This window comes from Eublepharis macularius, chromosome 5, assembly GCF_028583425.1.
Source record: "Eublepharis macularius isolate TG4126 chromosome 5, MPM_Emac_v1.0, whole genome shotgun sequence".
Lineage (NCBI taxonomy): Eukaryota > Metazoa > Chordata > Lepidosauria > Squamata > Eublepharidae > Eublepharis > Eublepharis macularius.
Window position 1 is genome coordinate 144,757,687 of NC_072794.1, and position 24,059 is coordinate 144,781,745.

Here is a 24,059-nt window from a genome sequence, read left to right on the forward strand (position 1 = left end):
CAATAAATAAATAAATAAATAAATAAATAAATAAATAAATAAATAAAAATAAATAAATAAATAAATAGCACGTAAATTAATTTAGTTCTAGCAGGCAAATGAGCTGAAAAACCTAGTGATTTTTGGGCTATGGGTGGTCTTTTGTTAAGGGAAAGAATACAGAAGCCCTTGGACAGTTCTGAGCTATGCACGGGAGGGGGAGAAAAATACATATGTTTTGATTTTGTTTCTTGAAGTGTGTATGCTCTCAACATGGACAAGCACGTCTCAAAACAAACCTCAGTTTACTCAAAGCTTGTCTTTTCTTAATACGCACATTCCCCATTTGTGGTCTGAATCATGTGCTAGGGTTGCCATCCTCCAGGTGGAACCTGCAGTTCTCTTAGAATTACAATTAGACTACAAAGATCAGTTCCCAGGGAGAAAATAACTGCTTTGGAGGATGGACTCTACAGCATCTCATTCCAGCTGAGGTCCCTCCCATCCCCAAACTCCTCTCTCCACAGGATCTGCTCCCAAATCTCCACGAATTTCTCAAGCTGGAGATAACAATTCTAACCATGTCAGGGTTTTTGAGCTGTATATCAATTGTTCACTCACTCACTCCCAGGTTGTTTTTGTGCTATGCTTAAATTGTCAACAGTAAGGGAGAAAATCATTAGCCTGACAGCTGATTACTTCTGAGGATCCAATTTGTTTTCACAAATAAATTGTTAAGTGTTTCTCCCCTGATCACCTAAATAATAAATTCTGATTCCCTTTTGGCTGCATTTAGTAACCCTTTGCAGAGATGAGTCTTCATTGTAAAAAGAGGAATGCAGATTTGTCAGGATTCATTCCAGTGATACAACTGCAACAAGGAGCAGAAATCCGGCGCTCTGCCGCTCCCCAAAGCACATCAAGCCGCTTTAATTACAAATATGTACAAGCTATTTTCAGGATATCACGGAGACACTTCATCCACCACTGATGGAGCTGCCTGTGTAGAAAAGCACGGCAGCCGAAGGATCCGTATATACAGCTATGCTGCATGACACAGCAGGGCAGAATCAAAATAGTGCTGGTGCCTTTTGTATAGACAAGCAAATCCAAAATGATTCAAGCTGCAATAGAACAAGGAGGATGCCAGCCACATTGACCTTTCCAAGCATCACATAAATGCCTTCCACAGCTGATGAGTACTCTAAGTGCAGCTTTTATGAAGTCCTATAAAAATGGAACTATAGCTGTGTGGTCTCTTTTGCTTCCCTGGTAACATGGCAGCTGATACACATGGTAGAGTAGCTGTGCATTAGTATTACACACTCAGGTTTATTACTCTAACAGTGCAATGCTACGCAGAGTTAAACCCTTCTAAAGTCCCTCACGGGGGTAGTAGTTAACAGTGTGGGATTAGGATCTGGGATCTGCAGCTTCAAAATCCTCATGCTGCCTCTCAGCCTGTCCCGCCTCACAAGGTTTTTGTGAGAATAAAATGGAGAAGCAGATAATGTTGTAAGCCCCTTTGGGTCTTATTGGTGAGAAAAGAAGGGTATAAATAGCTAATAAATTGAAGTCAATAGTTTCAGGAAGAGGCCACAGCTCTGTGGCACAGCATCTGCTCCGCATACAGAAGGTCCCCGGTTCGGTCTCCAGCTAAAAGGACAAGATAGGAGGTGATGTGAAAGACCTCAGCCTAACACCCAGGTGAACTGCTGCCAGTCTGAGTAGACAATACTGACCTCAGTGAATCAAGGGTCTGATTCAATATAAGGCAGCTTCATGTGTGGCTTAGAAGGGGGTACCTCTGATTAGCATTGCTGCATCTATGCTGTTATCCAGGAACATCAACTTGACTGACTTCATGGGGGACAATAAGGAAGTCTCTAATCCTATCCAGGGAGGTCCATACCTGCTCAACTGTGTCAAAGCATCCCTATTGGCAACATCCACGTGCACCTTCATTTAGAAGCTCTTGCACAGATCTAGAGAGGGCCCACCTACCGGATTCCCACAGTTTTAGGTTAGTGATCTCGTTTTGTTGGGGCTCCAGCGCCGCAAACGTAAATCACCTAGAAATCTTCCCACTAGATTTAGCAGATGGTAGGTGTGTCCATGCAATTTTGGGGCTTTTACTCCTCTCTACTGCAGGAGTGTGTGCTCACTTCCATCAAGCGGCATCAATAACTCAATCTCAATTTTGCACCTAAATTTATAAAATGCTACAACTCTTACGTGTATGTTTTAAATATCTGCCCTTGCTTAATATGACAAACATGCCTAGAACAAAGGGAATGGAAGTTCATTGAGTCACAAGAAGACGCTGTGGGGTGCCATGCTGTTCATTCTTCAGGCTGATCATTATGGCACCTGAACACTCCTTGCAAGACGTCCTTGAACGGTGCCCAAAGGTTCTCTCTGAAATCAAGCACGATATAAGGCAAATATAATGGGCACTGCACTGCAACATTCCGTACAAACTCTCTAGTGGTACAAAACACTGATGGAAAGGTTTAGCCTAAATTAACATCAAAGGAAAACAAATCAATTAGCCTTGTGCAAATGTGGTGTTGAAATGGCAACTGGGGAGTTGGGGGGAATGTTAGACCTGGGAGCCGGGACATGCTGTTTCCTACATTTCCGAAAACTACTTCAGTAGATGGTTTCTACCAAAGTCAGTATCACGTTACGTTTTATTTAGAACATTTACTTTTCCTTGCTGCCGGAGGGTAGCCATTGAGATCTTCCTGTTCTGTAAAATCATGCTCTGAGCTGTCATGAGAATAGTCCTTCATGGTGCTGTAGAAGACCGGGGCATTGTAGTGGGTAGTGGCTTCAGTCCTTTTCTGCTCACATTTGCATAGTTTTTTGAAGGCAGCTCTAAACTTTTGAGACATCACGTTATAAATTATGGGGTTGATGGCACTGTTCAGGTAGATACAGAGCCTACAGAAGAGGAGGAACCAGCTGTTCAGGTAAGGAGGATCCATGAAGGAGTTGACCACCACCAGGGTGCGGTACGGCATCCACAAAAGGGCAAAGAGGATCACCACCACAGCCAACATCTTGGTCACCTTTCAGTTGAAAAGAGAGAAACAAAAACAGATGAGTTTACTTATTTCCCAGCAGAGAGACGCCTAGTAGAGAACAGGGAAGAGTAGGAAACTTACTCCCAGAGTCTGATGAGCAATTGGGCCATGCAAGCTACAGAACTGGGACATGAAGTATAGTATCACTTGAGGCCTTAAGAATACCACCTTGCTCGCTGCTTTCCCTCCATTTTAGTTAGTGCTACAAAAAAAATTGTTCTTTTATTGATATTTGGAAGACAAACGTCTGAATGGAGCCTTCCGCAAGTTCCACCCTGCCGATAGGCAAAATTAACAGCTGTCCCTACATGCCCTTCCTATGTGGTGGCCCCCACCTTATGGAATGGCCTGCCAGGTGAGGTTAGGAAGGCTCCCACTCTCCTGACTTTCCGCAAACTATACAAAACTGAATTATTCACAAGAGGTTTTTTTATACAAGTAATAGGTCGGTGCTGTGCGGAAATGGCTCAGGGAGACACGATTGTGATAAAGCGACTGTTGACTATGCCACACTGTCTGTTAATGTTAAGAATGCTTCTACCGATTAGTTTCCATGTCATTTAGTATGCCATGCCAAAGGGGTTATGTTTTATTTCACCACTCTTTTGGCTCTGTATTTGGATTTATGTTTGTGTTCAGATTTCTGCCATCCATACCCTGTTGCATTGTTTATTGAGTGTCCCAGACGTTGATCATATTAATCCTACACTGTGTAAACCACTTTGAGTCTCAGTCAGGAAGGTGGCCTATAAATACTACAAACAAACAAACAAACAAACAAACAAACAAACAAACAAACAAACAAACAAACAAACAAACAAACAAACAAACAAACAAACAAACAAACAAACAAACAAACTGGAATAAGCAACACAGTCCTTGCCTCTTTCACTACAAGGAGTGAGCAATGACCAGAGAGAGGGAGCAAAGACACATACGCACCCGAATTATTATACAACCAACTTGGCCATTCATTTCAGTGGGCTTAAGGGCATCTAACTGGGTATGCATGAGAGCAACATTTAGGGCTTTATGTAAAGAATCAGTAGGGTGCAGCATCACATGATTAGCATCATTGCCTAAACTTTATAAAATGACAGGTTTCTAGAAATTTTATTTATAAAAATATTGGGTAAAGCTCTTGGGAGAAACTGAAGAAGGAACAAGCCCGGGAGTAGAAGGAAAGCTGAAAATAGAAAGTAGCTATTGAAGATGAAGAGGTGGAAGATGGAATGTGCTGAGAAGAGTGACTGGCAGTAAATAAAGCAGATGAATAGAAAGCAGGCTCAAATTTAAAATCAACACAATCAAACCAACCAAGACTTCTGACAGAGACTCTAGACAGATCTGATGCAGGAGTGCAAATAGTTTTAGAGCTGGCGTGGTCTAGTGGTACGAATGTCAGACTATAATCTTGGAGACACCAGTCTGAATTTCCACTCTGCAATGGAATCTTGCTGGTTGCCCTTGGGCCAGTCACTCTTCCAGCCCAATCTCCCTCACAGGGTGGTTGATATAAGAATAAAACAGAAGAGGGGAGAACAACATTGTTAGCTGTTCTGAGTCCCCCCGCACCCCCCCCCCCGGGGATGAAAGCAGGGTATAAACAAACAAACAAACAAGGGGAGATAATCAAAAGTGAGGTGGAGTAGGGGAGGGTTAAAAGAAACTGGGGGGAGTCTAAAATATGCTATCCCTGACCTTGATAACCTATGCTAGCTTGATCTCATCAGATTTTGGAAGCTAAGCAGGGTCAGCCCGGGTTAGTACTTTAATGGGAGACTATCAATGAAGTCTAGAGCCTGCTCTGCAGCAAGACCGGAATGAATGAATGAATGAAGGATAGCTACACAGAGGCAGGCAATGCCAGACTGCCTCTAAAGAGCTCTTGCCTTGAAAACCCCATAGTATATCTATAATTTGGCTGCGACTTCACATTAAAAAGAAAAATGCTAAAGTGCAGAATGTAAAGAGGCAGCAGCAGACATCAGAGACTATGAGAGACAGGATGAAACAGGAAGTGAGAAATGAAAATCTTAAAAAAGGATGGCAACACTAAGTCCACCTGACACTCCTCTTGGCAAACTTTGAAGTTTTCCTCCTGAGTAAGGAGTCTTCCCCCAACAAAATGGGCTGTTTTTCCTGTCTAAGGAGCCTCCTGCAAACTTCCTCTGGCAGAAAAGTCACTTAAAAGTTGTAGGAAGGCTCCTTAGACTGTCGAAAAGCTTCAGACTTTGTCAAGTAGCATGGGAGAGTGCGTGCCAATAAATCACAGGAAACCCTAGGTTAAAAGGAAAGAAAAAAATGTATTTTTAAAAAGTAGAGAGGGACTAGGAAGAGAGAAAAGAATGAACTTGGAAGTAGCAAAAAAGATAGGGCTGTATTTTTTTCATAACGTTCGCAAAGATACAAAAATACTCCTTATTCTGTTTTTTAAAATAAAAAATATTTTTAAAAGTTCACAAAAATGACTGATGATCAAAAGACCTCTGGGACTGGTATTCTCATCTCAAGGCCATTCTACACACAACAAAAGGGCAAGTCTCCAGAATTATAAATAGAAATTAAGGCCAAAAAATCTAATTAAAAATTGGCTCTAATCCAGTCAATTACTTATGACCAAGGACTCGACTTGAGATCTACGAGCACAGCTTTGATTTTCTCTAAGAGAAATGTAGAAGAGGGCCAGTTTGGGGTACCAGTGTGGGAGGGGGGGGGAGGTGTTAACTCTTTCTCAACACACTATTTTCTGGATAAAAATTAGTCCACTTGAGTAGATATTAGATCCAGCAAAGGGGGAGGGAAGGGGACTGATTTCTACCTGCAAAATGGGAGGGGGAGGTTAATCTTGCTTGCTCTAATGGTACAGTTCTGATCCATATGGGTCCTTTTGCCACAGCTAGTTTTACTATTAGATAAACTAAGGTAGTTGAATAAGAAAAAAAATGCTCTCTGCAGATGATATGTTGGCATTCTAGTCACACAGATGGGGAAGCCAACCAACTGCATGTTTTGGAAGCGCAATTCATGTAATCACTTAAAGTGTAAATTAGGCAATGCATGGATTTTCCATGTGAGTATGGCTTCCATTTACATGGGAAACATGGATTCTGGTTCATGTGAATGAATATTGTACCTGCATGAAAAAGCCACATTTCCAAGTTCACAAAAAACAGCAGTCATGGCAAACAGGTGCATCATAGGGTCCTGTTTGCTCCTGATAGACATCAAAGTGGGAATGGAAAGATATATGCCTAAAGAACTTCCCACCAACTTCCTCTGACAAACACAGTAGCAGCCTCCTGTCCTTGCCATGGTCATGGCATGGCAACCAACAAGAGATCAGATGGTAGGAACATGAGGTGGGGACAACTGGCAATGGTGTGACATCACTTCCAGAAAAATCCAGAAGTGACATCACACTTCCCTAGGAATCACTGGAAACTCTATGATTTTATGACAGCCCTGTCTAGGAATCTCTGGAAATTCTACGGCTTTACTATATAGTTTTTGCCAATTTGAGAGGACTGATGTTACTTCCAGGTTTTCCCCATTAGTGACATCATGCCATCAGCGTGACAGCCATTTTAATTTTTCTCCAGGTGCAAAGGCCTGGCAACATTAGCTGGCTGCCCTATTGCTTCCTCCTCCATTCAGGAATAGAGATGGGCACGAACAACAATATGAACGAAAAAATCCCACGAACAGCCCAATCTGCTATTCGTGAACAAGCTGTTCGTGAGGCCCCATTCTAAACGAACAGGTGGTCATTGCAAGTCTCATACGTTGCTGTTCATTGCTGTTTGTCAAGCCAGACAGTCTGGCACCTGCAGTCAATTCCCATGGCAACACAGGCAAGGATTGTCTGAACTCTGTCTGAACTCCTGCTGTTGCCCTGGAAACCCCAATCTAAGCCCAATTTAGCTTGATAGGCAGGTCTTCCTTCCAAGTGTGGACTGGAGCTCCAAATGTTACAAGAGGAAAAGACCAGGGGGGAGGGGGGCTCCCACCTCTGGCTTTCAGGGGGAGACAGCTGCTGTTAAAGAGACAGGGTGAGTGCATTGGAGCTTGAATTTTCTTTGTGTGGTGGGATAGGGATCTACCCCTTCAGGTTCCAGGGCTGCTGCCAGGCTCTAGGGTCAAGCTATTATTTATTATTGGTACCTTTCCTGCTGACTGCTCAGGTAGGGTTTCTGGGAGTGGTGCAGTAGGGATCTTGATGGCTGGAGGAGAGCCTGCTGGTCCCCACGAACAACGAACATGTTCATAACAGGATCATGTTCATCAGTGTTCGTTGTTCATTGTTCGTGGATGGCAATGAACAATGAACTCCATGTTTGTTTGTTTTTCTGTTCGTGCCCATGTCTATTCAGGAACTGGAACAGCTCATCCTTCTGAATCCCTCAGGCTTCTTAAAAAAAATTGTGGCAAGCAGTGACCGACGTGGGCGGGAAGCACGCAAGGGGGTCGGCTCCAGCTCCTCTGCCCAGGAGCCACCTGGATCAGGGCTGCTGCTGGCGGGGAGTGCACAAGGGGGGCGGCTCCAGCTCTTCTGCCTAGCAGCCACCTGGATCAGGGACGCTGCCGGCGGGGAACGCGTGAGGGGGGCAGCTCCAGCTCCTCCACCTGGCAGCCACCCAGATTGTGGCTTTGGGAAGAAGAGAGCAGGTGAGCAAGGCTTGCCCACCACCACGCCCCCTACCCCCGCCCCTGGGATCGTGCTTGGTGGGGAAAGCAGGCAAGTGAGACTTCCCTCCCGCTGCGCCCCTTGCCCCCACTGGGATTGCGGCCCGAACAGGGCCGGATCTGGCCACACGGATGGGGAGCACGCGGGCGGCACCAGTTTCCTGATGGGCTCCTGTGCTGATAAAGTGACTCCCCTCTTATCCCACTAGGGGCGCATTAATGCACCCGCACTGTGGAATCCCAGTGAGTCGGGATTCCCTGCTTTTCTTCTCAGTGAGAACACAGAGCAATGCCATTCTCCCTTCCTCCACTTTATTCTCACAACAACCCTGTCAGGTAGGTTAGGCCAAAAAAGTGTGACTAGCCCAAAATAACCTAGCAAGCTTTCATGGCAGAATGGGGATACAAACCTGAGTCTGGGACTGCAACCATTACACAACATGGCTAGGAGATAAAAGGAAATGTGAGCTCTATCCTCTGAAAACTTAGCACATTACTCTACTAGGCATATTCATTTTTCACTAAAGGAAGGAGGGGACTGTGAATGCCAGAACCACCACCACCCAAAGTCCATGAGTAAATGCTATTTTGCCTGCTCTGTTTTTTAATCAACAAAATATGGAAAGGCCTCTGTGATGGCAGAGTGGCTTCGTTTAGTTAAGCAGGAGATGTTTATTTTTTTTATTTTGGAGGACAATTGTACGGATTTTATTGATTTTTTTTTGTCCCCATAAGCATTGCAAAAGCAAATGGATTAACTAGTGGTTGCTAGTAAACATTCCCAGAACCCAGGAATGTTCCAGGAGAAGTTCCAGGATATCTTCTGACAAAAGAATCCCCCTTTTAATATACGTAGAGTGGTTACATACATCAGACAATCATGCTGAGCACAACCAAGTGTCAAGAATGAGGAAATATGCTTCTGTTCATCTCTGCTATATGCCTGATGTTTTTCTTTTCTACAAAATGCATTTGTCTTGTATTGAAAATCCCTAATTATTGTAATCACTACACCGAGCTATTTGCGTGATAGGTGATTATCCTCCCTCTCAGCATGTATTCACTGAATTCAAGGGGATGTGCTTTCTATGTAAAGAGCAGCACTGGGTGCACAGGGATGGGACATATGAATACATGAAGCTGCCTTATAATGAGTCAGACTGTTGGTCTTTCAAGGTCAGTCTTGTCTACTCTGACTGGTAGTGGCTTCCCAGGCTCTTTCATATCACCTCTTACCTGATTTTTTAAACTGGAGATTCCAGGGACTGAACCGGGGACTTTCGGCATGCAAAGCTGATACTCTGCCACTAAACCATAAATCCTCTCCCAAGGTACGCTCACATGTCAAAAGGGAGGTGATGCATATGGAAGAAAAATTATGCCTTTGGTCAGCTTCCCTGTGGAATCTCATTTGTAATTTCTGTATTTTATTGAACTTTATTCTATGCATATTTTGATAGTACTAGTTATTTTTCATGATCCTCTGTGTTTCCCCCCCATGAGGTATAATAAAGACAGAAAGCCACATAATTCCTACCATGGAGGTTTGCAATTTCTCTGCAATTTCAAAGTGAGTTACGGCTAAGAACTCAATGGGCCAGTCACTTCAAAAATGCATGTTACAATTGCTGTGATATAAATTAAAAATAAGAGAATAAAACAAATCAGTATTTATATTGCTTTCCTTCAGCCCATACTAGTAGATGCTGTAACTTGACACCAGTGAGCTACAGAATATAGATGAGCTATAGGACTGCACTGTTGGACAGAAATCTACATTTTTACAGTCTTAGCCACTGGTCCAAATCAGTGGTCCCCAGCTCATCACCATGTCTTAGCTGTTAGTCCTCAGACCAGAAAGACTATAATCATTTCAATGCTGTGCAAATAAATTAGGGGAGAGACCATGACTCAGTGGTATAGCATCTGTCTGGCATGCAGAAGATCCCGGGTTCAACTCCCCACTAAAAGGATCAGGTAGCAGGTAATGTGAAAGACCTCTGCCTGAGAGCCTCGAAAGCTGCTGCCAGTCAGCCAGTCCTTGACAGACCAATAGTAAGATTCAGTATAAGGCAGCTTCATGTGTTCATGTGCTACTGATCTCTTTTGACTGGCAGTATTTTTGTGCATGCACAATTTGGGGTGGGGGGAGAGAAAGAAACCAGGTAGAAACCTGTTCAGCAGGCAATCAAGTCATTCAGTGTTGAACTTGGTGACTGAGTAATGATTGTAGTGAACAGGGTAAGTTCGACTGTCAAACATGTTCAAAGCAAAATTTGAAGCATGCTGGGGCAGACTGCACTTTTAAAAAGCTTAGAAGTGCTGTACAAACAGCTGAAGGACTGTGAAGGGTTAATGGTTCACAGAAACAGAGAGCTTTGAGTGACAGGCTACTCAAGGGAATCTGATTGAGTAGCATGAGCTAAATGGAAGGAGACTTCTGAACTGGATGCTGGGGAGAAGGGAGTCTGATGTCAGCTCAGCTGAGAGGAGTCAAGCACTGACAGTTTTGAGATTCAGCCCTGACTGAGAGCAGTTTAACACACACAGGAGAACTGGGGGAAGGTTGGCAAGGAAGTTTTGGAAGTCGGCATAGACTCCCATTTGGGCCAAATAAAGGACATAGATCTTCTAGTAAGAGGAGTATTTCCCTACCCAGTCAAATAGAGTTAGCTCTGAGGAGTGAAGAGATCCCTGGTATGGTGTGGTTAGAAACTATCTTTGGAGACCTCAAGTACTCAATATGAGTACTGGTGTTTTAAGAGTAGACATGGGCACAAACAGGAAAAAAAAACCCAAACAAGCTGTTCATTGCCATCCACGAATAACGAACAGTAACGAACATGACCCTGTTCACAAACATGTTAGTTGTTCGTGGCCCTTTAAAGATCCCTTTAAACTATCAGCTGGCAGGTGGCAGGGGGATTCCCCCTGCTGCCTGCCAGCTGATAGTTTAAATGGCCCTTCCCTGCCACGCACAAGGGGCAGGGCCCTTTAAACACCCCACAAACTGACCTTCCCAATGTCCAATACCCAACAAATTTGCAGGGGACATAGTCCTCACTGTCCTCCGAAGAACCTCCAAGTTTCAGAGAGATTGCACCAAGAGGAAGGCATGATGCATGGGTCTCCCCCTTTGTTGTCATTTTCTCTTCACAGTGGCAAAAATGGGACTCTCTGCTGGAAGCTACTTTGAGGGGTTACAAACTGACCTTCCCAACGTCCAATACCCACCAAATTTGCAGGGGACATAGTCCTCACTGTCCTCTGAAGACCCCCCAAGTTTCAGAGAGATTGCATCCCAGGAAAGGCATGACCCACGAGTCCCTTCCCTTTGCTGTCATTTTCTCTTCACAGTAGCAAAAATGGGACTGCCTTTTGGAAGGCAGCTACTTTGAGGGGTTACAAACTGACCTTCCCAATGTCCAATACCCACCACATTTGCAGGGGACATAGTCCTCACTGTCCTCCGAAGACCCCCCAAGTTTCAGAGAGATTGCACCCCAGAAAAGGCATGATCCACGGGTTTCCCCCCCCCCTTTGCTGTCATTTTTTCTTCACAGTGGCAAAAATGGGACTCTCTGCTGGAAGTACTTTGAAGGGTTAAAGCCAGAAGGAAAGCCAGAAGGAGTTCAGACAGAGTTCAGTTTCTGCCTTGCCAGGTGAATTGATTGAAGGTGCCAGACTGTCTGGCTTGACGAATGAGGCTTGCAAGGACCACTTGTTTGTTTAGAATGGGGCCTTATGAATGGCTTGTTTGCGAACAGACGAATGGGCTGTTCGTGGGTTTTTTCCGTTCGTAATGCTGTTCGTGGCCATGTCTATTCAAGAGAAGGGGTTTGGGTACTGGAAAGAGAGTATGAGACCTTCTTAAAACCAAAAGAATAAGAGAATACTCAAAGAAAGTGTATTAGAGTGTTTGGGAAACACTGGAACAAAAGCCTCTCAGATTTAAGTAACTGTGAAGAGCGTAAGAAACTCTCATTAGTCGGAAACATTAGAACTTAGGTCTGATTTTACTGTACTGATTTTACCTCAGAGTTATCTATATTGAGTTACCTCAGAAATTTTCAACTCTGATTTCATCTGACCTTTCCCATCTATGTTAAATAAAATATTTTGTTATTTTTGAATTTAAAAACATTTGTAGTGCCATTTAAGATAAGTTAAAAGGGGGGGAAGGTGTCATACATACTTACTTCTTCCTTCTGCACTCTTGTTGATCTGCCCCCCTTTCCTGTTGTTACAAGTCAAAAGTGCCGCAGTGTTGAAGGGAGGCAGACAACAATATCACAAAGGAAAGGGTGGGAAAAGACGTGACTGCCTTTTCTGCTCTATAGTTTTGGTAGCTGCAACAGCCAGTGGGTTGCAAAGAAGCAATCTTTGCTGAAGGGAAGAAAGGTTAAAATTCCTGAAAACGAGGCTCTTGTCTTTCCTGTCAGGAATGGAGGATTTCCTTCAGAGCACAAAACTTTCCTAAATTATAGTAATTTTAACAAAAATAATCACATGAAGATATGGCTGGCAACCTCCAGCTAGGTCCTAGAGTTCTCCCAGAATTACAACAGTTCTCCACAATACAGAGATCAGTTCCCTGGAGGAAATGGCCGCTTTGGAGGGTGGACTCTATGACATCACATCCCCACTGAGCTTCCAACCCTCCTCAAACTCTGTTCTATCCAAGCTCCAACCCCCCGCCCTCCGCAATCCCTGGGAATTTCCCAACTGGAATTGGCAACTCCACATGCAGAATACACAATGCAGTTCAACAGAACCATTCAGTGAAAGTTAGTGCAATGTTAGCTACTTGGTAGGATACTGATGTTTAGAAAAGTCTTTTAAAAGATTTGTGATTACTACCATTAGAGGCCGGGATACACACGTGATGACTTGTTGGTGGAGATGAATTTTCAGGTACCAGAATACTGCAACTAATAATTACAATGATGATCAACAATGGATGCCTGATAAGTTTGACAGTGGAAGAGGAAACAAAGAAATTACAAATACAGACATATGCATACTCAGACTTAAAAAATTACATCACAGCTGAGATGAAATTGTGCTTTAGAAAAATAGCAGTCAGCATTTTGAAGAGAGTTGTGGTCAGCATCAAAGTAAAAACATAGCTTTTCCTACAGAGGGAAAATTAACCAGAAGTTCAGCAGCACCCTAAAAACGTAACAAAATTTATTACAGAGGGCATTTTTCTTTGAGAACTTACTTCATCGGATACATTAAATAGATATCCATAGAAGATATATTTATACTCAAAATCACAAACAACAAAAGGTGGCCTAGGAGGCAAAATACCTCCTGGACAAGCCCTCAGTGGCCGTGCTCCCAGCAGGGCACTATGACGTCCCTTCCATGAGTGACATCATCACACTGGCTGTGGGAATGCGCCTGCGCTTTGCGTGGGGCTGATTTGGGTCCCAAACAGGCTGATTCTTAAAGAATCAGCCCTGAGTGAAGTATAGGAGCATTCCTGCAGCCAATGTGATGATGTCACTCCCAGAAGTGATATCATTGTGTCAGTGCCGGGAGCACGTGCACGCTTTGCGTGCTTGTGAGGAACATCTTACAGCTAAGTGTCAGGTGTCCCCTCACCGTCCATTGGGAGGGTAAGGGGACCTGGCAACCCTAAGCCAAATGTCAGTATAGTGTAGTAGTTACTTTCAGAGTAGGATCTGGGAGACCGAGGTTCGAATCACCTCTCTGCAGTAGAAGTTCACTGGGTGACTTTGATCCAGTCACACACTCTCAGCCTAACCTAATTCTCAGGGTTGCTGTGAGGATAATATGGAGGCAAAGAGAATGATGTAAGCAGCTTTGGGTCCCCATTGTGGAGAAAAGCAGTGTATAAATGCAGTAAATTAATACATACAGGTGAAGATGGGAGGGGCAGATTAAAAGTATGTTGTTTAGTAGACTTGAAAAAGAGAAGGACACAGGGAAAGGTGAGCATATGGAGGCTGCCAGGATGAGGGAAAGAGGAAATACAATGGGGAAGGGAAAGTAAAGTACCCTGGCAAGTCCATGCAGGTTCCCCACCATGCAACTGGGCCCAGCTCAGCCAGCACCACACAACTGGGCCACAGGTGAGATGCTGCTGGGTGTGGGAAGTGGAGACAGAAGGGCAGACAAAGGTGGGTGGGAAGGAGAGAAGAAAGCAAGAAAGGAGGGAGAGGCTATGGGGGGCAGAGAAGGAAAAGAGGACGTGTGGGGGAAGGGAAATGAGATGCCCCCAAGTCATTGCGGTTCCCCCATTTGTACTGATTTAATGGAAAAGAGTTGGTATAAGCTAATGCATTCAAAGCATGCTTTTAAAACATTTTAAGGTGCTATGTAAGCATTATAATATGAATTGCGGTTGTTGTTCCTTGTCCAATAAAATAATATTTTGGTATCAATATTATCAGATTGTCTTTGAGGGGGAAAAATGTCATTGTTATTCAGAGGAGACTAAACAGCAAATGCCAGGTTATAATGCAGGCCGATGGCAGAATATCAACTCAAATTCATTCTGTGTTTATAGTGTAAGTGGAACTAAGATTGTTTTTTGGAAGTACCAAATTGCAGTCAGACCTGAATGGAATTTTGTGTGTTCTAAGTTTTTTAAACTGCAACCTTGAGTGGGAGAAAGAGCTTTTTAGGCTAGCTGTACAGAGAGAAAGTTTGAAATTGCTTGAGGGAAATAAGTGACTACCCCTCCCCTTGAGTCTCTAGCAATCTTTTTGGTGAGTCTCAGCAGAGCTTCAATATTTTCCCATTCAACTAGTAACTGTTTACTACTTGATTATTATTTGCAAAGTGGAATTTCATTTTGCTGCTTTCTGCTGACTCCAACAGGTTGAGCTGGGGCAAAAGAGTAGAAAATGAAATCTGCAGAAAGAGGCCACAATCATATCCTGCCTTGATTCCACGTCTTGCTGTTATCTTCTGGTTATTCAAAATTGAATAAAATCAGCTCAGCTGTAGGCTCCTTTATTCTTACAAGCTGAATGTGCTTTGGGAGATGAATTCTCTTGGAGTACACACACACATTTCATCCATTCTTGCCACTGGCCACAGCTTTTCTGAATTGCTGATATTGTGCCAGGAGTGAAAACTGGTGGAAGGAACATTAACAATTTGAGATATGTAGATGACATAATGTTACTGGCAGAAAATAGTGAAGACTTGAAACGACTACTGATGAAAGTTAAAGGAGAAAGCGCCAAAGCAGGATTACAACCGAAAATGAAGGAGACAAAAGTCATGGCTACCAAGGAATTACTCAGTTTTAAAGTTGACAATGAGGAAATTGAAGTTGTTCAAGATTTTCTATTCCTTGGCTCAATCATCAACCAACAGGGAGACTGCAATGAAGAAATCAGAAGAAGATTGAAACTTGGAAGAGCAGATGTGAGGGGGCTAGATGAGAGCCTTAAAGATAAAGGTGTCCCTTTGGGAACCAAGATCAAGATAATCCAAACTATGGTATTCCCCATTGCCATGTATGGAAGTGAACGTTGGACAGTAAAGAGAGCTGACAGGAAAAAAAGTTGATTCATTTGAAATGTGGTGCTGGAGGAGAGTTTTGCAGATACTGTGGACAGCCAAAAAGACAAATAAGTGGGTACTAGATCAAATCAAACCTGAATTCTCCTTAGAAGCTAAAATGACAAGACTAAGGCTATCATACTTTGGTCACATCATGAGAAGACAAGATTCTCTGGGATCTGAGCTAGGATCAAGGAATGGATCTGCTGGAGGCAGGCAGTGAATTAAGAGGAAATTCTGCATAAATATGTATAAAATTAGACTGTAGCCACTTTCTGAATGTCTTGTGAAATTCAAGTGAAGCAACTGCTCAGTATCACCTTTGAAGGTTGAAAGTTCAGTCTGATGCAACTCAATCTTCCTGCATAAAGAACAAGGAAAGATTTACCTGTAGCAACATATTGCTATTGGATGATAATCATGTTCAGTATTCCAAGCACATGAATGAAAAAAGTCTTTCTATAGTATTGCAGGCTTGTATTTGTGACGGATTTCCAGCGTAGGACAAAGAGGCAGCCAGACATTGGCAGCGGGGGGGGGGGGAGACTAATTAAATAAAACAAGAATAGACTTTTTCATATTGCCGTCTCTGTGCAATCAGAGATGCTTTTTTCTGTGGAGAGCCTTATTCTGTGGATCCAGCCAGTTTTTTTTACTCTACCTCATTCGGTTTCTCTTCTTGCTATTGTCCCAACACATATGGCTTTCCCCATGCAGATTCCAGGAGCCCCAATGTTGTGTTTTTTGGTGGTCAAAGAAGACTACTCCCTTCTTTCTTGCCAGCTGAAAAACTGATTGGATCCAACCCATGGATCTACACATATATTCCTATGAACCTGCATATTCTGCTTCCCCTCTTCTTCCATTTATCCTGTTCACTTAGAACATCTTAAAAAGGCTTCAATAATAAAGCACATGAAAGAAATATCATTAGACCTAGGTGTATCATTTCCACTGCTGTGAAGTTACAAAAGTGATAAAGTAACCCAGGAATCATCCTTAATACTGTTTGCTCTAACCCTGATCTAGGGACAGAATGGTAATATCCTATCCAAAATTAACTGAGGGAATAGAAGATACTTAGTTATCATCTTGGTGGAAGGACAGGATATGAACGTGAAGTATTTATTTATTATTTATTTATTTGTTTGTTTCAATTTCTATTCCGCCCTCCCCACACTGGCAGGCTCAGGGCAGATTATATTTATGCACATTAAAAATTTACAATTAAAACACAATAAATAGAATATAAACAAAACTAGCTCTGATAATCTTATACAAAATCAACCCATGGATTACAAGGTCAGTAAGTACTGTCTACTGTCAGCAGCTTCATTAGCGGTCTTTCACATCACCTGCCTGATCCTTTAACTGGATCTGCCAGGGATTGAACCTGCGACCCTCTGCACACAAAGACAAAGCTCTGCCACTGAGCTGCAGCCCCACCCCTAAGTCCCATTTTAGAATTAACAGGCTAGCAACAGCCCCTGATTTCTGAACCTCCTTTACACTTGTGTTGCCTCTGCTGATAGAACCTATTCCTGCACTCCACATTGGTGGAATAATTAAGAATCCAATGTCTTTTCTGCAGTGCTGAGGATTCAGAAAAGGGTTTCCTAAATAGTAGGGGGAAATTACAGTTGCCACAGAACACTTAAATTGAATGACGTGATTCTAAGCCATTGTATATAATAAGTAAAAGTCTCTCTTCCCCAAGTCGTCTTCCAACAAAGACCTTCCTCCTCTCTGCCTATACTCTGTCACAGCATTGGATCCTGGGCTTTTCTCTGTTTGATGTGACAATAGTTTCCTTTTTTGATTCAACAGTAAGGGAAAAAAATCACTCCCCCACCCCGTGTTGAAACAACTTACTAAGTTTTACAAGAAAGGAAAAATTTGTCAAAGAAACAGGCCTCTGAAAGTAGTTAAAACAATTGCAAGAACAGTTCCTTGGAAACATGGGCACCATTTCATGATGAATGTCGTCTCTGCATTCTTGAGTTTAAACCTGTTTTTAAAACCACAGGGCTGCAGAATGCCCTCATAGGGTCCAGGCAAAAATTCCCTGTAGAGCCCTCTGAGGCTTGCCAGATCCCTAGTAGTGCAAACTGGGATGTTCTTGTGGTGGGGCCTTGTGAGATCATGGGGAGGAGCCTGGTGACATCACACTGAATAGCAGTACAAATTGTAGTTAGGCAGAGCTGGCCTCTCCATTAAGTGGACCTAAGCAATTGCATAGGGTGCCAGAGTGGAGGTGGGGGTCTCAAAAGAATTTCGTCCCCAGTGGAAAAGCAGAGATAGTCTTAAATCTTATCCTAGCTGCAAAGTTATTTATTACTAAATGTTCAAAGACCAAAGGGCAACTTTTTATAGATGAATAGCTAAGGAATTATTGGAATATTTTAGCATTAGTGAAAATTAAACAGTCCTGTGCTTACAGCTCCAAGCTTACATGCAGATCAAAGGGAGGATTGGATGGGGAGTTTTGAGCCTTGCATGGATCTCCCTTCTTAACAAATTGGCCAAGACACATGCGAAGAGGAACGGACTGTCCAGAGCTGTACTCCAGTTCCTGTGTACACAGGCTAGGATGCATAATGGTGAGCTTAGTATCAGAGAGTGAATAATTCAAGCATGCTGTGGGGCAAGGGGGAAAAACCCAAAGATGAATGATAGAAACAACAGCAGCTTTAAGTAAGAAATAAGTGTAAACAGAACCCAAATTAAAAGGTGGGGGTACTGCAAGTTGCATGACAGGATAAGTCAGACTCATTTACAGTGGATTCAGAGTGGAACAGAAAGTTCATGCTGAACAGATCAGAGCATCAAGACAAATCAATGAGGCAAAGTGCAGTGTTCTATATGGAAAGTGTGTGTGTGTGTGTTTAGTTTTTTGTTCTGTGAGGCCATTGCTATATTCTGGGGGAGCAACTTCCATGAAGAAATTCTCTTTCCCCCCCTTTTTTTGCCTTTTATCTGCTGCATTTGGTTTGCCAACTCTCTCCTTTCTTAGACTCAACCAACCTGGCTGAACTAACCCATGCTTTTGTAACTTCACGGTTGGACCACTGTAATGTATTCTGCTTTGGGCTGTGCTGGAAGACAACTCAGAGACTACAGCTGGTTCGCAACATGGCAGCCCGATTACTGTCAGGGGCTAAAAATAGCGATATTGGCTGTTTTAAAAATAGCGATATTGGCTGCTAGTTTGTTTCTAAGTTCAATTCAAGGAGCTGGTTACAACCCTTAAAGCCATTCATGGTCCCAGACCTATATATCTAAAGGACCATCTCTCCTCATCTGTTCCCATGCAGTAACGACAATCTTCTGGTTGCCACCATCTAACTGTTCATATGCTTAAGGTGGCCCGCTTGGCATCTAATAAAACTTGTTCCTTTTCTATACTGGTGCCCACTTTGTGCAATGGCCTTTGCAAGAAATTGCCTTAAGATGTTTTAGAAGGTGGTGTAATGCTGTTTTATTTGAGAGGGCTTTTAATGGGATCAGTGCTACAGGCATCTTTGCAGGGAGAGGGTGTTAATGGGGTTACTGTGTTTTGTGTTTAATGTTTGAAATTGTTAGCCACTTTGAGTCACAAGAGAAAGATGTGGGATAAATATTTTAATAAACAAAAATAAATATAAATAAGTTATTTTCTCCAGTTAAACCTTGCCTTTCTCTCCAATGGGACCCAAAATAGCATACATTGTTCTCCTCTCCTCTCTTTTATCCTCACAACAATCCTGTGAGGTAGATTAGGTTGTGTGTGTGTGACTGTGACTGGCCCAAAGTCACCTGACAAGGTTCCATAGCAGAGTGGGGATTCAAACCCAGGTCTCCCAGATACTATTCTGACACTAACCACTACATCACACTGGCTCTCCTACCTACTCCTAATTTCCTACCTGCTGGGGTTGATCCTATCCCTATCCTAGCACTCCACAGAGCAAAGTTTATTCATTCACTCATTTATTTAAGAGCGGCAGGACTCTAACCTGGAGAGCCAGGTTTGATTCCCCACTCCTCTGTTTGAAGCCAGCTTGGGTCAGTCACAGCTTCTCAGAGTCCTCTCAGCCTCACCCACCTCACAGGATGATTTTCATGAGGATAATAATAACACACTTTGTAAACCACTCTGAATATGTCATTAAGTTGTCCTGAAGGGTGGTATATAAATCGAATGTTGTTGTTATTTATACTCCACCTGTTCTTGTTTCTCACATTTGTAGCCTGCCTCTGATCTAAGGAGTCTTCCTCCAACATAATGGGCACTTCCATTGGAGGAAGGTTCCTCAGGCCAGAGAAAGTCTAATTGGAAGAAGGTTGGATCCACCCCACTGTCACTTGATGCCCACTGGGTCTCAGTCTCGGTCTCTCAGACACACACAAACACAGACACCAGGTTTTGTTATGATGGCAGTTGTGTCCCATATCTTTTATAATTTTCTAAGTTTCCTGTATCCATCCTGAGCCATTTTTTTTAAATTAAAATTTCTTTCATCCTGTGGGAGAGCTGACAATTTCTTGAACATTTTAATTTCCTTTTTTGTGTTGCTTTGGGGGCTTTATGTTTGAGATGGGCCAACCACAGCCATATATGCTACTGTGGCGGCACGTAGAAGTACAGGATGCATCTTGGTGACGTTATTTAAGTCGACACAGCAAGCCAAGAGTGTGCACGTTGTGTGAAAGGCTTCTTAGGGGGTTTCTCTGGCAATGTTGTTGTTTCCGATTAGCGTTATTATGCTACCAAGAACATATTGTTCCTACATTGTCCCATTGGCACCAACCATGGAGCCCCATGATCAGCTACTCTATAATTGCTCTTCAGCATTTATGTGTCTTCTGGTTGTTCTGTCGCTAAACAAGCTGCATCTGGCATTTGAGAGAGACGCTTTCCTGTGCCTTGCCGTTCATGCCTTCAATTACCCTCTCACATCTAAAGCCTCCTACGTAATGATATTCAATCTTCAGCAAAACATCAAAGCGTATGAGTGAAAAGTCAGCTTCTTAAAGGAAAGTTTTCTATGGCATTTTCCACAAAAATTCTTAAGCAGACCTTTGGCTGTTTTTTTTTAAGAAGAGCTTAGGGCAAGTAACCCCACAGGCTGCCCTTTCCTTTCTGTCCGCTGTAATGAGAATTGCGTCATTGTCTTGGCAAACAAGAGGAGGTTTGCAGAAGATGGGAGAAGGGCAAACACAATGTACATCTTCAAAGGTGGGGTGCCACACTGGAGGAGCAGAGCTGGGGAGTGAGCCATCTCGGAAGCCATAAATAAATAAATGACACTTTTTTATAAAGGGAGAGGAGGACTTTCATGCTCATTGATAATGATCTGCCAAGTGCTATCCAGAGACACTTGCATAATTACTCAGCCCTTGGAAGAGAAACCCCCAAGCCTAGCTAGAGGAAGAATCATATGCTCCCAGTGACAAAATGGTGCAATTTGTGCATAGGGAAAAATACATTATTGCAAGATATCTAGGGACATCAGCAGTTGAGTCTAGGTCAGAGGTGCTTTACTCTCCGTGATAGCTTCTCAGTGGAGGGAAGTTGCTGTCCTTCTCTCTGCTGTGCTTCAGTGCCACCCCTGAAGATGGCCAGGTGGTGGTACTGCATCTCAGTAAGGTTTCTTTTGCTTCTGCAGAGCTTCTTACCCTGTCATGGCTTGAGTGACTTATAGCTCAAGTAAAGAATAAGTTCTCAGATTCTCTGCGTAACTGCATGACCAATTGCAACACTTTGGGGTTAGAAAGTGGCTAATTAATTCACTACCAGCCTTTTAACCAATTAATAGAATGACTGACTGAAGTTACGCAAGATTCGGGTCCAGTCGCACCTTAAAGACCAACTAGATTTCCATGGTATGAGCTGATGAAGGGAGCTTTGACTCTCAAAAGCTCATGCCCTGGAAATCTAGTTGGTCTTTAAGGTGCGACTGGACCTGAATCTTGCTCTTCTACTGCAACGTATCTACCTAGCTGAAACTGACTGTTCTATATATTTGCATATTGCCAAAAGGATAACAGAGATTTTTTTTCCAAAGGTGTCACCCACTGTTGGAAGGAAAAGCCCATCTTAAACATTTTCTTTTTTTGATTCTCCTAATCCTCCTGACTTTTTTCAAATAATCCTAATTTATTTCAAATAATTTATTTCAATGATCCAATGGTCTTGGACAACATAAATTGCACTAAGACCATCTCTAATTCCACCCTCGCATTGAAGCCACTGTAACCAAAACATTTTTGCTACAGCCAGTGTTATGCCAAAATCAGCATTAGTTAGCAAAAAAGCCAGGGAAGCAGAAGAAGCACCAGAAGCAATCATTGGCTGAACCCTGAGATCTCAAAGGGTCCACCAGCATGCAATCAAAGAAGGCATGAGCCAGCATGTCAATTGCACCAGATCCACAAGGACATGTTCCATCAGAGTAAGTTACTCCTTGAAATCTACCCAGCAAAACAGCAAAGGGGAAAGCATTTAACCTAGCCAAAATAAGAGCCCTCCAATATTTAGAGATGGTCATTTGATACATGAATAATGGAAATGGAGGGGACAGTCTCATAATATTGAGTTTAGATTCGAGATTGAGTCATCAATGTGAAACACAGCGACCCAAAATATCAAAAACAAAGGAAACCAGAAGCTCCCCTGGAAAACAGAACCTTCAGACACGGTGAAAAGCTAACTTCAAAGCTCGGCATTCCATTGATTCAAGACTCAGTTCAAATTGGAGAAACACAGAGGCTAGGCAACAGGGAACTCTATTAATTTTCCAAAAGAAAGTTTCAAAGGATTGATCAATAGAGCAATCAACTCCAGTAAGCCAAACAGCCACCCCATATAAAAGCTGTGACAACACTTTAGCCCTGAAGACTTGCATCACTGCAGGAACAAACTGGCCCCCAGAAGAAAAAAGAAAGGACAAATAGCTGCTGAGGAACTGACTGGAAAGAGGAGGGTGCACTCTTTATGAGCTCCCTATAAGAGGGAAGCTTGATAAAGAGTGCCTAGATAGTGAAACTGGGACACCTGATCAATTGGCTGATGGTTTAGCTTCCAAGACAACTACTTAATCCAAGACAATCTTGAAAAAAAATCATAATTTTAGGTTGTTCACAACAATTAATTACCAAACTCTCATCAATACAATAATTCTGAAACACTTTTAGCCACTTATGCAGACCCACTGGTGATAGGGCTGTCAACCACCAGGGATTATAACTGATCTCCAGATGACAGATCAGTTTCCCTGGAGGAAACGGCTGCTTTGAAAGGTGGACTCTATGGCAGTATACCCAACTGAGCTCTCTCCTTTCCCCAAACCCCACCTTCCCCAGGTTCCACCCCCAAATCACCTGGAATTTCACAACCCACGGTTGGCAGCCCTAACCGGTGATCTGGATAACAGAATAGCATTTTCTACATAAAGTAAAACCAGGATCTGACTGACAGCTTGAACAGGAACATGAAAATTCACCACTGATAGTGCCCCAGCAAAGTCATTCATATAAAGATAGAATTGGAAGGGCTTTTTTAAAAAAACCTCCAATATATCATAGCAGAACCAAAATGGGTTCTTGAAATCTGTATGCCAAAAATTCACAATTAAAAAATTTCTGTTAACAATTTAAAAAATTTATTTAAATATTAAGATCCCACCTTTCCTTGAAGCTCATGGTAGCTTACAAATCACAATTGAAAACCAACAAAATCACAATTAAAACCAACAAAATAAAATCCCTGTTTGACAAAGTGGGAGCTGCATTGCAAAACACAAAGGCTCTGGTTCACGCCAGGCAGGCTACCTTCAATTTAGGAACCACCAGTAAGCAGTAGCGTGAGGACCATATTTGGCACACAGGGATATATGGAAGGAGGTAGCCCTTTAGATATGTCGGCCCCAGGCCATGAAGGGCTTTAAAAGTCATAATCAGCATCTTGAGTTGGAAACAAACCAGCAGCCAATGTAGCTGTTTTAAGATAGGCAAGATATGTTCCCATTGGCTAGCTCCATCCTGACACTAACTGAGCAGCTGCGTTCTGAACTGGCTGCAGTTTCTCTACTAGGGCATCATTAAATCAGAGTGGACTACAGTAAACCAACCACGTAATCAAAATAAGATTTACTGATCCCGGGCTAAATCTTTGGTCAATCAAAAGTGATTAAAGGTTTTGTTATAAACAAATTAAACTTTCAAATGTTCCCTTTATACACATTTTTGCATAATTCTTACAACAACCTTCAGTGGTAGATTAACAAATAGTCTCTCTACATGTTACTAAGTACCTAGGGTGAACTTTATTTCACATGGCCCCCCTCCAACTTTCCATGCTCTTGTTCACACAGCTACACTTTAATTTGCTCCACGTGAATACATGTTTGAAATCAGTTCCTCCTCAACTGCTAAAAGTATCCCAGTTCCCCAACATCTGTTCATTGAAATGCAGACCTTGACACTTTCTCATACCTTAAAGAAATGCAAATTGGCAATTCAAAGGAGCCTACAGTACTTGTTCTTGCAGCAAAAACAGAGCTGAATTGGCGCTTTCCCCTTCAGAATAATTTGCAGATGCAGTCACACAAAGGGAGCTCCTGTGAAAGCGGCATTCACATGCACTGAGCAAGAACAGCCTGCACATAAATTGAGGACTACCCATACAATCCTGCACTTGAGCATCCCTAGGTACTTAGTCATGATGACTCATACTCCATTGTGCAGATGGAAGGAGTTAAGCTGAGAGACTGTGGCTTT

At 42.8% G+C, this 24,059-nt stretch overlaps 1 protein-coding gene across 1 annotated transcript in view; it reads right to left on the bottom strand.

Annotated features, from left to right (window-relative positions):
- Positions 1-2,672: 2,672 nt before the first annotated feature.
- The window catches only part of LOC129331237 (thyrotropin-releasing hormone receptor-like), a 35,133-nt gene continuing 13,746 nt past the window's right edge, over positions 2,673-24,059 (bottom strand). The window contains exon 2 of the mRNA XM_054981665.1: positions 2,673-3,053. Coding sequence (XP_054837640.1) covers positions 2,673-3,053 — 381 coding nt within the window. The remainder of the gene's footprint in view (positions 3,054-24,059) is intronic.